At 33.7% G+C, this 15,546-nt stretch overlaps 1 protein-coding gene across 1 annotated transcript in view; it reads left to right on the top strand.

Moving 5' to 3' along the window:
- Nucleotides 1-418: 418 nt before the first annotated feature.
- Nucleotides 419-15,546, top strand: part of LOC118739065 (bicaudal D-related protein homolog) — a gene marked incomplete at its 3' end in the record, with an annotated part of 105,472 nt that continues 90,344 nt past the window's right edge. Inside the window, 2 exon segments of the mRNA XM_036470188.1 lie at nucleotides 419-793; nucleotides 8,396-9,058. Coding sequence (XP_036326081.1) covers nucleotides 8,606-9,058 — 453 coding nt within the window. The 5' untranslated portion in view covers nucleotides 419-793; nucleotides 8,396-8,605.

Below are 15,546 nucleotides of genomic sequence, written 5' to 3'. Positions count from 1 at the left end.
TCAAAAATTTTTTGTAGGATTTGGTTGGTCTTGGTAGGACATTTTGGTAGAAAAAAAAAAATTGCTCGTGGCAACACTGGTACATACATAATTTAGTGAAACTTCAATAACCCACCAAAGAAACGCTCGTTCGTTGCTGCGCTTCGTTGCTTTGTCAGTCGGTTGAATTGTTGGTAACAGCAGTTGCCTATGTGTTTGTACGTTTACGACTATTTTGCTAAGTTTGTTGGTAGTTTCATGCACATGTTTTAAGCCAAAACTCAACGGTTGACTTGGTTACTTATACTCGTTAACGCTTTTTGTTTGCATATATGTATGTGTGTGTGTGTGTGTGTGTGTGTGAGCGCCATTGCTGACGGTGTTTTCACTGTGTTTTGGTCTCGGAATTTTGCCATTTCAGTTAATATCGAACATTTGCGCTGACAGTTAGTGCTGGCGGAAGAAATTTTTTCGAAAAATTATAGTGTTGGAAACAACAACAAAACACAAATCATAATAACAAATAAAAACAAAGCAAACAAAACAAAGAAAAAGTTATAAATAAAAGCAAAACAAAAAGAAACGATCGTTAACAACAATTTTGACACCGTCGTAAGTTCTTAACTGGTCCGTGGTATTTTTTCGTAAAAGCATCGGACGCTGAAGTGAAGGCTTTATATAAAGGGCTTTAGTAAAGTGGATCGCGCGCGTTATACATAATATATACATACATTCTTCAAGTAACTGTGAGTGGGTGTGTAAACCGCGAAGACGTGCAGTGGAGGTGTGAAGTGTTGTTTATCTGGGCAAAAAGGTGAAAATCAGCAATCACATCAATATTTTTTTTTGTTGTTAGCAATTTCAGTGAAAAGCGATCAGAGTGCATGTCAGTGCAGAATCAACGATTTTTTTTTTTGGCGTGTAGTGGCTGTTGATGGAAGCGCGCTACAACTTTTTTGTCTACGATTTTGTTTTGTCAATAAATGTTGTCGTTGAAATAGTAACAGTAAAACAGAACATCCGCAAGTGACACGTACTATGTATGTACTACAAACATACATGTTTATGAATGTAAGTAAGTACATACATACGTATGTACCTAGGTATAGTTATGTTTATATGCACATAAATGCAAGTGACACTAATAGTGCACAGTGAATGAATCAATTTACATAGCTCAAATTTGAAATGATGATTGTTGTAAAAAGTTTATGGGAAAATTTTTATAAAATTTTATAAGCGGACGAAAAAGGAAATAGAGCAGGGTAACCAAGTGACACTGATATTAGATAATGTAATGTGAGATAATAATAAATAAGTTCAAATGAAGTTTACCTGGAAACAACGACGGTAACTGTTATGCGTTTCTTCAAAATATTCGATAAATAATAGTTATTTTTTCAAACAAAAATTAAGAGGTAAAATTTGACATACATTTTTTCGGTAAAAAATATCAGTTACCATTTACTTTAATTGTTTCATAAATAAAAATTAATTTTTTCTTTGAAAAGTAACAGTTAATATTCACTTTTTGCCTTAAAAAATAGCAGTAATCATTTTTAATCAAAAATAACACTTAAAATTTGACTTATATTTACTGCTATATTAAAATATAGACCAATTCTTTCCGTCTGATTTTTTCGAATTAAATTTTCAAAAATATATTTTATTTTGGATCCCTTCCTGGAAAATAAATACAAAAAATTACCCAGAATAATTATTTAAACTTTTATAACGGAGTAAGACTAATTTTTTCGTTGAGGGGCGAGCTATCACTTGGTAGGAACTGCTTTAGATGCTAAGTCAGCGAAATATCCGAATGATGTATTAAAGCTTTTCCTAGGTTTAGGTAGATACTTCTCATCATAAGGAGACCACGTCAAATTGCGTATACCGGACACCAAAAAATGGAGCAGAAGCTCAGTCTAGCACTTAGCGCAGATGCGAGGCCCGGTTGTTTGTTATTTAGTTCATATGACCGGAACAGAGCCCTCCAAAAACGATTTCTGTGAAAACTCTCTGAATGTAGAATAGCAAGCAATGATGATACAACACCTACTTCGTCACAGCCCGCTTGTCATCAGACGTGTAGCTTTCATTAGTGAGGGGAAAATATCTTTTTAAAGAGATATACTTAAAACGTTCTGAGCTGGGGTCTAATAAGATTGGGTCGGTTGGCTAAGTAGTAGTAGTGAAATGTATAGGGTGATTCAATATGATCACAAATGTTCGCAATATAGCCATTGTTTCATGCCACATATATTCCAAGTCCATGTCTCGAAATCCGTTTATAAAAAGTTGTTTACCCGTGTACCCGTTGTTTACCATTCACCGTGACAGAGTTACCGGCATCATTTTTTAAGAAGTACTGTTTGATCGTTGTGGGTGCGTTGTTTTTTTTTTGTAGTGGGTGCAGGTTTGCTAGTTAAAGTATCCGTTTTAGTGGAAATGTAGCTTATAATTATTTATTTATTTTTTTTATTTGCATCAAATTTCTAATAAATTTTACACATTGTTCAACTGAGCATCGCTCCATGAAAAAGTTTGCCAAGACCTGTGGTACCGATTGTCTGAAATAAAACACAAACACCGTAACATATCACAATTAATTGCTGTCAAAGATCTGCAACACGCTTGTATGACCCTATCTATTCCCGCTAAGACGAGTTTGGAACTGTGACACGAAAGGTTTTTCGGTTGATACGCTAACTGGTGTTTACCTCATTAACGACGGCCAGTTTTGTTTTGACATATACTATTGGAAGAGAGAAGGTTTTATTCTGCTTCGGATTCGTTACAGCCACCTCATTGCGCCTCTTTTTACTCTAAATGTTTGTATGGCCGGAAACCTAGATGAGCGAAAACTCTGCTGACTCTGTCGGAGAGTTTAACATGCGCAAGTTATAATCTTATCTAATTTAGAAGCAATAGTCCAATTCTGACCCAACAGATCTCTTTAGTTCCTCCAGCTCCATCCATTTAGCTTCAGTTTCCTTCAGCTGGACGCTCAGTGTCTGATTACAGTTGTCTGATGAGTATCCATTGGCACATACAACCAGCTACGTGAGTCGTACCGCCGGTTTACCGACTTTTGTCTTCCAGCTCAAACTTGTGTCGAATACTACATACGTCCAAATACTCTTTCGGGAGATATTGTGAAAGTTCTTCCGTTGAAATAAGATAGTCTAACCTAAAAAAAGCGTTGAACGATTTCGCTTATTTTGGAGAGGGTAGCATTGAAGCAGTGATAACAGTGTATCATCTTCGTATGCAATTTACCTTACGCCTTCTTAAGATCTAGAATCTAAGATTTATTATGCACTATACTATGTGAGTTTTCTGAGGCTAGTCCTTATATGGCAAGAGATCCCAAGCCTACGAAAGTGCCATTAAAGGCTATCTCCGGAACATATACTAACTGGCGCTTTTGGTCGAAATGTATCGAATCGATTGTACTTACGTCTTAAGCATTACTTTGACCTTCCGCTACTTATAAAGCTGAGGACATTGGAAGATGCAACGTTTCAGATTTTAGAACGAAGCGATAATCGATCTAAAAGGTTAATAGATCTGAAGGAAACATTTTTCGGTAGAAAAGAAAACGACATTAGACTTACTTTATAACGCGTCAGCTCACAAAACCTGCAGTCCATCCCTTCAGGGAGTCCCTTTTGATAAGGAGATACCTTAACTTGCAGTGTCCCGCCAGGTAGCCCATAAGAGTGCTTCGACCCTCCTGGCTAATATTAATCAGTCATTCTGAGGATCCTAAAAAACGGAGTTATGAATCTCTCGAGTTACCTTTAAAGCTCGCACATTCGCCAGTATATTTGCAGCGTGTAGAAACTTGGCAGCAAGGCTACTGGATTTTTTAAGGTTTAAGGGGGAAAATATTTGGGCCACAAAATTTGAATTTGGGTAAAATACAAGTTTGGGGGAATATTTAAAAATTTCGGGTTTCAGATTCTTTCTAATTGTTGCCTTGTTTAAAAGGACCAACTTTTAAATTTAAGAAGAAAAAATTAAATATCTTATATTCAAATCCAAAAATTGAACGTCAACTCATTGTTAAATATTTTTTTTAAATTATTGTTTTTTAAGGGATTTTGAAGTTTTAAAGTTGAAAATATTTGGTACAAAAAAAAATTCTATAGGAACTTGGCGCGAGTCAAACATTAAAAAAAATTAATTTGGGTGAAAAACAAATTTGTAGAAATATTTTTAAATTTAAGGCTAGAAGGAAACAATTTTAAAATTTGGAAAGAAAAATTAAATACATTGGAATTTCTAGTTTTTAAGAGAAAAAAATGGATTTGGGTAAAAAACAAATTTGGAGAGTAATTTTAAAAGTTCAAGCCTCAGATTTTCTACAAAATTTTGCCCATTTTAAAAGAAAAAACTTTTGAAATTAAGGAAGAAAAAATGATATACATTATAATTTTTGAGTTTTAAGGGGGAAATATTTGGCACAATAAGATTTTATTTTGGGTAAAAGACAAATCTGGAGAAAAATTTTAAAATTTCCAGGCTTCAGATTTTTTTCGAAACTTTGGCCAGTTTAGAAAGAGAAATTTTGAAATTTAGGAAGAAAAAATATTTTTTTTTTAATTGTCAAAAAAAATACATACTAAAATTAAAAATATAAATTAAAGTATTAACCATTTGTGACTATTAAACACCAATTTTTTTTTTTTAAATAAAAACAAAATATTTCGCTCGCCAATGTTCCGTACTGTTACGGCATTTAATTAACTTTTTTGTTGTTGTGGCTCAATTCGCAGACTAGCAAATAACTAAAAGCAAAAACAAATAAAAAACTGCACAGAAGTAAGAGCAACCAAAAGCTTAGCACGTGCATGCCACAACAAAAGTGGGAAAAGCAGCAACTACGTAAAATTGCAATGGCAAAACAAAATGCGAGGCAAAATACATTGTAGAAACTAAGTGTAACTAAAATAAACGTTCGCAATAAAAAATAGCGATTATATTAAAAACGAAAAATTTTACAAAAACAAAAAACGGAATTAACGTAACGCAGCAGCGCACACAAGAAAAGTCAACAGCGCGTGAAGAACATTACGGTGCGGTGGGGTGGGGTACAAGCGAGGGCGGAAGATGCGCTAGCGCTTACGGTAGTAGTTGAAAAAAAATGTGCACATACAAGCATATGTACATATGTTTATAGCCGACATAGCCGACATGCCGGAATAAAGATAGTGACAGATAAGACAGTAGAACTAGAGAAATGTGCGGCTTTTAGTGGAACTTTGCGGAGATTAAAAAAAAAAAACAAAAAATGTTTCCAAGATTTCTAAATTATGCAAAAAAATACTGAGCTAACAGTATAGCGTTTGAAAAAAAAAATATTCGTAGATTCGTAGGCATTTCCAAAACGCCCCCAAGTGTGCAAGCTTTTTGTGCGTGTCGATTCGGAATGAATGAATTTATGAATGTGTGGAAATATGTATGTAAATATGTTTGTGTGTGTATGTATATGTGGGCATTTTTGTACTCATGGCATGCATGCGCGTATGTATTTTATGTGCTCTACTAACTTCGCATTGCATTCACATCTATATATTTATTTACGCAAACATACCGACAAACACATACTAACCACTGTATAAAAGAAAAATGTAATAAAAATCTAACAAATGCAACCCTGCCGCGAGAAAGGCAGGAAAAGCATTGGTCCCTTAACTCACTCGAGTATGCAATAATTCCCTCTGGTGCGACTTATTCACCCATAACAGTCATCTATGTTAAAAACAAACTTTACAATTACCGAGGAATGAAAAACGACACCAAAACTTGTAGCCAGCCTTCCTTCATTTTGATAAATTAAAAACCTGAGCAAATGCATATTGCTGCAAGCAACCAACATTTTTTGTTTGTTTGTTTGCTTTATGAAAAAGTGACATCAAAAAGGTGGAAACATTTACCTGCCTCAAAGTACGTACAGCCATACACCCCGTTAATAGTGAAGTAAAAGCCGCTTAACGTCTTAACGTGCGCTGACCTTCAGCAACCGCAGCAAAACTTCGTACAGCAAACGAAGGAAAGAAAATTCAAAAAATAAGAAAAATTATTTGTATTGCAACTGCAACAGCACCGCTACATTCGATTGGGAGGCGATGGCTAAAGAGGCGTATCATTATTACCAAGTGGAACTAAATGCTGTTGGCCAACAACAACATCGTTTGCAAAACATTATGAATTTTGTTGAAAAAAGGGGGAAACCCCAAAAAAAAAAGCTTGATTAGCACGGTTTCCATGTGACCTTAGTTGGCCTCCGATGTGGCAAATGAGAAATGAGTGCCCGTTGCAGTGAGGAAAGCAATAATCACTTCAGCTTTAGCTGTAAGAGAGAAAGATATATATAGGAGAAGAGGAAGAATTATTGGTGTTACATTATCAAATATCAGAAATCTTTAACCTTTACTGGTGTCGTAAATTTGACATATGTATGTAAGAAACAAACATTCTATGGATTGGGCCAATTTGTCAGATTACTCGCAATTTTTGACTGACATTTAGTACCCAAAGCGCAGAATTTCTGGTAAAAGTCAGTAAATATAAAATCTGTATTAAAGTTGCCTACCTTATTGGACACTGCTTAGGAAATATAGGCGCAGAAAGCTTAGCTATCCCTTGAAATAACTTTTGAGGAAGTTGTCCGGCTGAAAACGAGACCATTCAACATCTTCTCAGCCACTTAAATGCTTTTGATGTACATAGAACCCGAATATTAGGAAAACACTTTTTGAAGAACTTTAAGACAGAAGAATTCTGAATTCTATGAGAATGCGAAATCGGTAACAATTCATCCACGAAAATACGGGAACAATCAAATACATATTAAAGGATAACGAAAAATCTACGCAGCAACACAAAGAGCCCGGTACGTACATAACTGTAGTTTGGTGAGACGACCACCTAACGGGATCTAGGCAGACCAAACCTTAGCTTTGATTTTGGTAAATCAACACATCTCTTTTAGAATTCTCATACCTTACGACATATATGTGTGTAAATATCTTCAAAGGAAGCCGCCATTGCTTCATTCTCTTCAAATTTAAGAGGTCAAAGTCATTGGTTCGTCCGTTGGTTTTTGGATCGTCTCGTCACCATTTTCTGAAAGCATCTTCGAAGGTCCTAGAGGTATGTTAGCAAAAATTAGGCTATTCGAAGATCAGTTTAGATAAAGAGACAGATATATTTATTTTGATGATACGGCTTGATTCGTCCGATACGTTAAGAAGGTGATGTGTGTAGTTTGGAACGAATTTCCGTCATAACTTGTCTAGTTTAATTTGGAAAATGGCAGGCACTCAAGATGGCACAAAGCCGCAAGAGCTTTGTCTCCAAACATAAGTAGATAAGAAATGATGGAACTTCGTTCGAAAGAACATAATAATGATATATTATTCTTGGTCACTCTTGTGTGATCTCGAGTATAAATAATCCGAAGACAAAAAAACACATCATGTTTATCAGCATAGTCTGGCCTGACATTCAATGCTGCGATACTTACGAAAGAGAAAGAAAGAAAAGGATCGACACAGATAGTATACTCTTTATTTGATCAATAGACTATATTTTCTATACATATATTTAAGTCCAGACAGTATAAGTAAGAAAAATATGCTGATTTATTTTTAAAGGATCGACCAAGTTACAGATCATGCTTTTCTAAGCCTGACGATTTCTTAGGGTTAGTAGTCCGATTCTGAGCTATGTATCCTATCAGTATAATTTTAGAGTACTTATTTTCATATGTAATCTAACGGGGTCAACTAAAGGGTTCTAAATTTTCCTTTTTTCAAAGTGTCTACTGGGACTGGTTTTTAAGCAGGAGGTTTGGGAGATCTTTCAATAGAAAATATAAAAAATGCTATCGGGAAAATTTTGATCTAAATTAAAATTTCCAGTCTGGAACCTGTTAGCGAACTACACATTTCTGCATTAACACTAAAGGCCTGTTTCCAGCCTCAAGAAAACCGACAAATTCATATAAAAATACGCAAAAGAAATGGAAAAGAAGTTTTCTTCTATCTAAATTTCTTAAATCAGTTGGCAGCTCTCAAGAAAAAAATGCTCGTATATTTATTTCTTCAAGAAAATTTACAGCAAAGGCAAAGTGTTTTTTAAAGCAACAGAAATAATGAAAAATATTTCTTATGATTTTTGTTGAGAGCTGGATTCTAAGCTTAATAAATAAAACTATAGAATGTAAATATGTATACCGCTTACATTAACACTTATTGGTGAAGGGTATCTCTTCTTCTTCTTCTCTCCCAACTGTATATATGTCATCAATTTTATGATAAAATAGTGTCATACCGCCGCAAATTGTGTATAAACTAAATAACCAAAAACATTTATTTATAACAAAATAAACATTCTATCATTCAAGGGATGAACATGCATTTTAAAAAATATAGTATTGAACGAAAACTAAGTTAAAACTTTACGTCTAACTCGACAATGCTTCAAAACCATCACTTAATAAATAATCATTACTAAACAATAATCAACAATAAAATAAAATCCTTTGTGTGAACGTCATATCAAACTGGTGTAAAGAAATCTACGTGTACAAAATGCTCGCTTGGGTTGATTAGTTATGCATAAACCTTGGCTAAATCGTAGATCCTTATATGCTGAACGCGATCGTGATGATCCAACAATGCATCATCACCATACCGATTTGCTATCCTTCTCCACGTCGTCAGCTAAAAAGCATAATAATCCTACATCGTTGATGTCGTCGTCGTCACCGTCATCGTCTATGTCAATGTCGTCGGTGTCGTCGTCGTCGTCGTCGCCATTATCAACGAACATTTTTCATAATTCTACCATTGGTTCAATTAATTTAGAGGACTACGTAACCGCAATGGAGGCACGTTCCAAGGCATTAGATCGTCAACAATCGGAAGTTGATGTTTGGGCACAATTACAACAAAAAGAATCGGATATATTATTAGCAGCGGAATTGGGTAAAGCATTGCTGGAGAAAAACGAAGAATTAGTGAAGCAGCAAGAGAAACTCATCGAGGATTATTCAACGAAAATTGAGGTAAGCGAAAAAGAGATTGTTATTAGATACATATGTATGTAATTTCTTCGTTTGAAAATTTAAATAATTTTATTATTATATTGGTGCAGTATGACTGTTGGGTGAGCAACCTTATATTTATCTATGTACGTACATATGTATGTGTCATATTCTAACATTGAAAACTGAAGTCATTGACTATTAACTTCCTTAGTTTGTTCAACTCTTCCGAAATAGATAAACAAATAAAATATATATTATTTACATAGTAGGTGTATTAGTCTGCTGGTAAATAGTCCAATTCAATTTGCCCGCAAACTAAAGAAACGTAATATAGCAAGTTGAGCTAACCTTTGACGAGGCCACTATGATAATTACTACCACTGCGTGGGGGGTGAAATTGGCTAAACAATGACTAGTTATTTACGCAGGAAAAATTTCGCTGTTCTTGACACACCTTGAACTTAACAACGAAATACTTATCAGAAATCAAACGAATAGCCAAATAGACAATTTTGTACTATGAAGGTGAGAAAAGAGGAATGACAGGCAGGGAGCTAGGAGGTTTTGTTGTGAAACATGCTGCCTTTGATTACACTCGCATCTAGCCTTAACCGCTAAAAAAACGTAAGCGACATTTTTTCAAAATTTTCATTTTTATGCAGAAATGCAGCTAGATACTCTAAGAGCAGTCCTGCGTGAAAAAAAATGTAAATGCCGTTACGTTATTTTTGTGTATAAGGGCTCGATATGTATTCTACAAGGAATTCATATAAAGTGAAGTTAAATTTAAGTCCAGCCCTGAAAAACCCTGAAAATTTCTAGAAAAGGTTACCACATCCCCGAAAGTACGAAAAGTTTGGAAAAAATTGCTAAACAAAATTCCAAAAAATCCGATGATTACCAGAAGGTCTCGAATAAAGCCGAGTAAAACACGAAAAGCAAAGCACGAAAGTTTCCGAAAAGTACTCAAAAATTTTTCTTAGTCTCAAACTGTCCCAAAAAAAATAAAAATGTTTCGAAAATTCCGAGAATAGGCCAACAAAACACGAAGGACTCCTTAAGATCCCAAATAAACCCCGAAAGCTTCCGAGAAATACCGAAAAAATCGCGAACAAAGGACAAAAATTCGCAAAAAGTGAGAAACAATCCAAAAGCACACGGAAAGTCATGGAAAATACTGAAACAGCACCCAAAAAAGTTAAAAAACTACTCCTGTAAAATGCCGAAATCTCGAAAAATCTAAAATGACCCGAGTAAAACACGAAAAAGCACGAAAAATGGGCAAAAGTCTCAAATAAATGCCGAATTATTCGAATTATCCCACAAAATTATATAAATTCCCGAGTATGTTCGAAAATGTCTCACAAATTCCGAAATACTTGAGGAAACACGTATAAGTATTTCGAAAAGTTACCGAAAATTGATATGTTTTGAAAACATACCATGGTTTTCGAGCAAAGCAAAGGAAGTTATAATAAGTCCCAATTTTCGAAAAATCTAAAAGATAACAGAGCAAAATATTATAAGTCACAAACAATTTTTTAAGGTCACAAACAAACCTCCAAAAATTTCGAAGGATTCCGGAAAAAATTGCGAAAATCATGATGAAAAATTACCAAAAAAAATCGAAAATACCAAAAGACTCCCAAAAACTTGAGCAAATTCTTGAAAATCAATGAAAAAAAAAGACGCAAGAGGGACTTATATAAAAATCACTGAAAACCATAAAGAAACCCCTAAAGGTTTTCGAAGAATTCTGAAAAGCCCGAAATACGAAAGAGTTCAGAAAAATGTCAATAATGCTCAATTCAAATGCAAAAAGTCTCAGCTAATTCCGAAAGTTCCTGAAACCTGCCCGATAAGTTTGAAAATGCCAAAACCCATTTTTTTGTTTTATCAGCCTTCATGTCCACATTACTTGTACATTATATAGCACTGTCAGATTACAGCTGTTAAATAGTGGCCAGAGTTAAGTAAACGCTATCCTGCCGTAACCAACAATTTTTCACATCAAAAGTCCTATAATCGAGTTAAAGAAAACCACAATAACATCATAACTTTTTATATGACAGAATCAGAGAAAAATCTATAAAACCACGAAAGTAAAAACTAAAATGAAAAGAAAAGTGAAATTCGATAGTAAAGTGCACGCACAAGCATGTGAATAACTACGTGTGCATAATGACTATAAAATCTAGCAAAAGTTCAAGGACAAACCACACGAACGACATGACTGATTGCCGAGTGGCGTAAACCACATGCCACCTAGCTGACTTAATTCTTTACTTACAAATACAAATAAGTGCTACAAATTTATAGAATACATATACTTAGTATATGTAGATATGTATGTATATGCTGTATACAAGCCATATATCACTTCCACTAGCTATATATGTACATAAATATGTACGTATATTCCTTCAAACGCATACCAGTCTTTATTGCCTCATGGTGGCTCGCGGATAGTTTGTGGTTGGGTGCAGTTAAATTTTTGATGAGTTTCTTTTTTTTTTTTTTTGTGGCGCTACTTGGGTGTGTACGTGAATGGCTTTCTCATGTTTCGACTGTATATTTACAAGCCAGCCAATGAATGTCTGTCCGTGGGAGATCCACTGATAATACGCCCCCTTGGCTCGTGTCGCTGTGAATGCGCGCTTGAAGTGCCACTGAAGTGATAACAATTTCAAAACAAACTTTTATAAATTATTATTCATTAGACTGCGAATATAGTAAATGTAGCCTACTGTCATTAATGCCCACCTAAAATTGTTGTTTCAAAATTTATGAACTACTTGAAGAGGGAATTTTCTCAATTATCTCTGAGATTTTTACGTATGAACCAAGGTACATTGAACAGGTAGTATCAGTAGAGCAGCTGATTTGATTTATTTTCAAATTATTTGGTCTCGAAAATGTCAAATATTTTTAATTTTTTCTCACAAAAATTCTGAATTGTTAAAATCCATTTGCATGTGAAACCTTTTCCCATACAAAACAAGCGATTGAATAGCAGCTTTTGGAACGTTCGCCCAACTCGGCAGCACGACCGCTGATTACTGGGCCTTGCAAAGGATGGATCAATGCTTCGAGAAGCAAACAAATTTACTAGGAAAGAAAGTTGCATCAATTTTTATTTTTTCCAATTTCAATTTTTTATTTTTTATAAATTTTTGTATTTCACATGGCACGCTTTGATTTAGAAGAAAAAAATCAGAACAGTTTTTGACACTTTCGATACCAGAAGCAACAACAAAATACACGCAAATGTTGTTTTTGCTCTACTGATACTACCTGTTTAATGTGCCTTGGTATGAACCTATCTGCAACAAACAAGTACGTTTTAAGCGAAAAATGCAACCGACTTCAATGCGAATATACAAATTTAGGTGTACCATTAATTTCTTCCTGAAATAAGGCTCGGAACTTAACCAAATTATTAGATATGACACCACCCAAAAATGAATTATCGAAAACGGCGACGGGGTCCAAAAAGTTAACCGGTAACATGCAAAAAAACAAAAAATAAAAATTATTTCTCCTTTTTTGAAGTCGGTTAAAAATAATTACACTCCAAAGCCTAATATTTCTTTCTGTAAAGCGAATCTCGGCCAAATTCTTTCATAGTTCCATTTGCTACTTTTTCCATTGGCATTGAACTTCTAATGACGCTAACGCTAAGCTATAACTCTGCTGCATACGTCAAGCAAATAAATATTTATGTTTATAAATACATACATTCATATATCTTTTAATGTTTTTAGTTCGCTGCCTACAGTATTGTTCAAAATTCTCCAGGGAAATTTTGAAATTCGCAACATTTTTTAGAAAATAAAAACAAATTTTTTAGGCTATGTTTTGACCAGAAAGGATTCACTACTGACTCACACTATAATAAAGTGTATTTTAATGTGAAAGATTTTTTACCTTTCTTGCCGTTTTTGCATATTTTTATTCAAGGAAAAAATTCAAAAATTCTGTTTTTTAGCAATTTCTTTGATTCTTAGAAAAAAATTTTCTTTAATAAATATGTTTTTATACAATTCCTTAATATATTTTTGCAATTTTTTTGAAAAATTTCGTAATTTTTTTTTGCTTCATTTTAATAAAATTGTATCGAAATTTTTGATTACTCAAATTAAAGTTTTATTTAAATTCAAAATACTTAATTTTTTTTAGAAAAATTCCATTGATTTTTCTGTTGTTTTCTTTTTGCAATTTCGGTAAAATTTTTCCCTTGTATGTTTTCCGTATTTTACAAATATCCATTATTGCAGCTTAAATTCAAAACTAAAAAATTCATATATATAAAAAAAAAACCTTGAAAATTTCAGGATCTTTTAAGACCATATGGAGGTATTGCATAAAAATATTTAGCCAAGAATTTTTAAACGTTTTTTATTTTACCATTTTTTAAATGAAAAATGTTGCAAATTTTTACATTTAAAATTTTTGTTTATATTTTTTTCTTTATAGCCCCAAATATAGTCTTTAAAACGAGACTAGAACCATTTTTGTAACTATAATTGATTTTGAGAAATTCAAAAGTAAACGTGGAAAATCCCGGAAATTGTAAAATTTAGAATTTTGCATACTTTGGAAAAATATTTTTTTTTTTTCATTTGGTAAAACATGGTTATATGATAAAAGAAAAGTTCTGACCAAAATTCATCCAAATAAAAAATGGTCAGTTCCAACCATTGGTCGATTTGACGTGGATTGACCCATGTATAAAATAATAATAACTTTTCAAGGGCAATACCGATATCACAATCGTGAATTCTGCCAATAATTTACTCACTACTGCATAGCCTTTTTCAGAGCGATTCCCAGTCGGAAAATGTAATGTATAGTACTTAGTCGAAAAAATAATCAGTAAAACCAGTATCTAGTCTAGTATCGAGAAACTAACGTGTTTCAATATACAATTTTTGGAAATTTTTGAATACATTAGAATCCTGATTACATATTTAACAGTAATATAACGAGAACTCATAAGAAATATATTATATTATTTATCACGCATTACTACTTTTTCGACTGGGTTGCTTTGTATAATTGTCTCTTAGAAAATGAAACACGTAAAAACCATTTTTGTTCTAAGCAAATAAACTACCATAGCGACAGGTAAACAAATTCAAAAACAAGAAGAAAAACACATTTGAATGCGAAGGAAATGAATATAATGGTGATAAAATCGATGAGAGTGCGCAATAAAAGGGGAATATTTTCATATAGAATGGGGTAGTTAGCTGGTGTAATACGAGTAAATATGTAGCGTTGATAAGGGTAGTCAGCCCGGCCAATATGAACGATTGATAGAGCAGATAGTTTTTGAAATGACGCCTGCGTGGGTAGCATGTAAACAACTTTGAAAACACAAATGTTGGTAATTTTTTATCTATAAAAAAAATGCGCTGCAAATGCAAAAATCGATAACAATTATTTATTGACAATGACGTGTGGTTCTATTATTTTATTTGTATGCATATGCATGTACACTATTTTCGTTATGCCATGCGCACGCTCAGTTGATTGAATTCTATATTAATAATGAAAACAGACAAGTTAAAGTATTATTTTAAGAAATAATCGATTGTTGGCTTAATATTAAAATTTAATAATAATAATAAATTTTAAGAGCCGTATTATTCTGTATTTTTTTTTCAAGGAGTACCTTTTAAAAACAAATATAAATAAGACGGATTCGCTGAAATTGTGAGTTAGTAAAAATCTCTTTTAGTGCCGCTTTCTCAATTAGCTTTTATAATGTATGTGCCCTTTAAATATAAATTTCGTTCTCAAAAAGTTTGTTTAAAGGGCAGAAAAATTTTAAAAGCTACTTGAGAAAATGGCCCGTAAGCACTTTGAAGATTTTATTTCGATTATTGTTACGTCGTTTCCATGTGCAGAGCTTTTTTAAACTTGCTATACATATATCTTGTAAATTTATATAATTGTACGTGTCCAGAGTAAAAATTATTTTTGGCCCACCGTTGGTTTACATTGACGCACACAGGGTAAAAGCTCTCTCTGGCCGTCACTGGATTGGGGTTTCACAAGTTTTCGTGTCTATCGAGCGAAAACAAGTACTTTCTTTAAAGCACTGATGGGCACTGACTTGCCCGCGGGCAAAGCTCTTTTAAGCTTCTTTCACATTTTGTATAGGCGCGTGCAGAGTAAAAGCTCTCTCTGCTCATCGCTGCTTTAAAGCAAGGCTTTGCCATAGAGAGCTTTTGCTACATATTTGCGTAGATCAGACCTTGTATTTGCAGTTATTTTTACAGTTTCTTAATATGATTGATAATGTTTCAAATGAATAGTGCATTGAGATTTAAAGCATAAACAGACGGCAGCGTTGATCTGGATCAACTCGTTAATTCGGAATTATCTCAGGAATTAACTGCAGTTGATCCGGATTAAGTCCTAGAGTTAATTCCCAAACTTAAGTCGGATCAAGGGAATTTTTGATGACAACACTGACAAAAACTTAGAGAGCGTAGAAT

Source organism: Rhagoletis pomonella, unplaced genomic scaffold (genome assembly GCF_013731165.1).
Source record: "Rhagoletis pomonella isolate Grant_MI unplaced genomic scaffold, Rhpom_1.0 Rhpom_scaffold_00005, whole genome shotgun sequence".
Taxonomy (NCBI): domain Eukaryota; kingdom Metazoa; phylum Arthropoda; class Insecta; order Diptera; family Tephritidae; genus Rhagoletis; species Rhagoletis pomonella.
The sequence above is the reverse complement of the archived record's forward strand: the minus strand, read 5'-3'. Positions and strand labels throughout refer to the sequence as shown.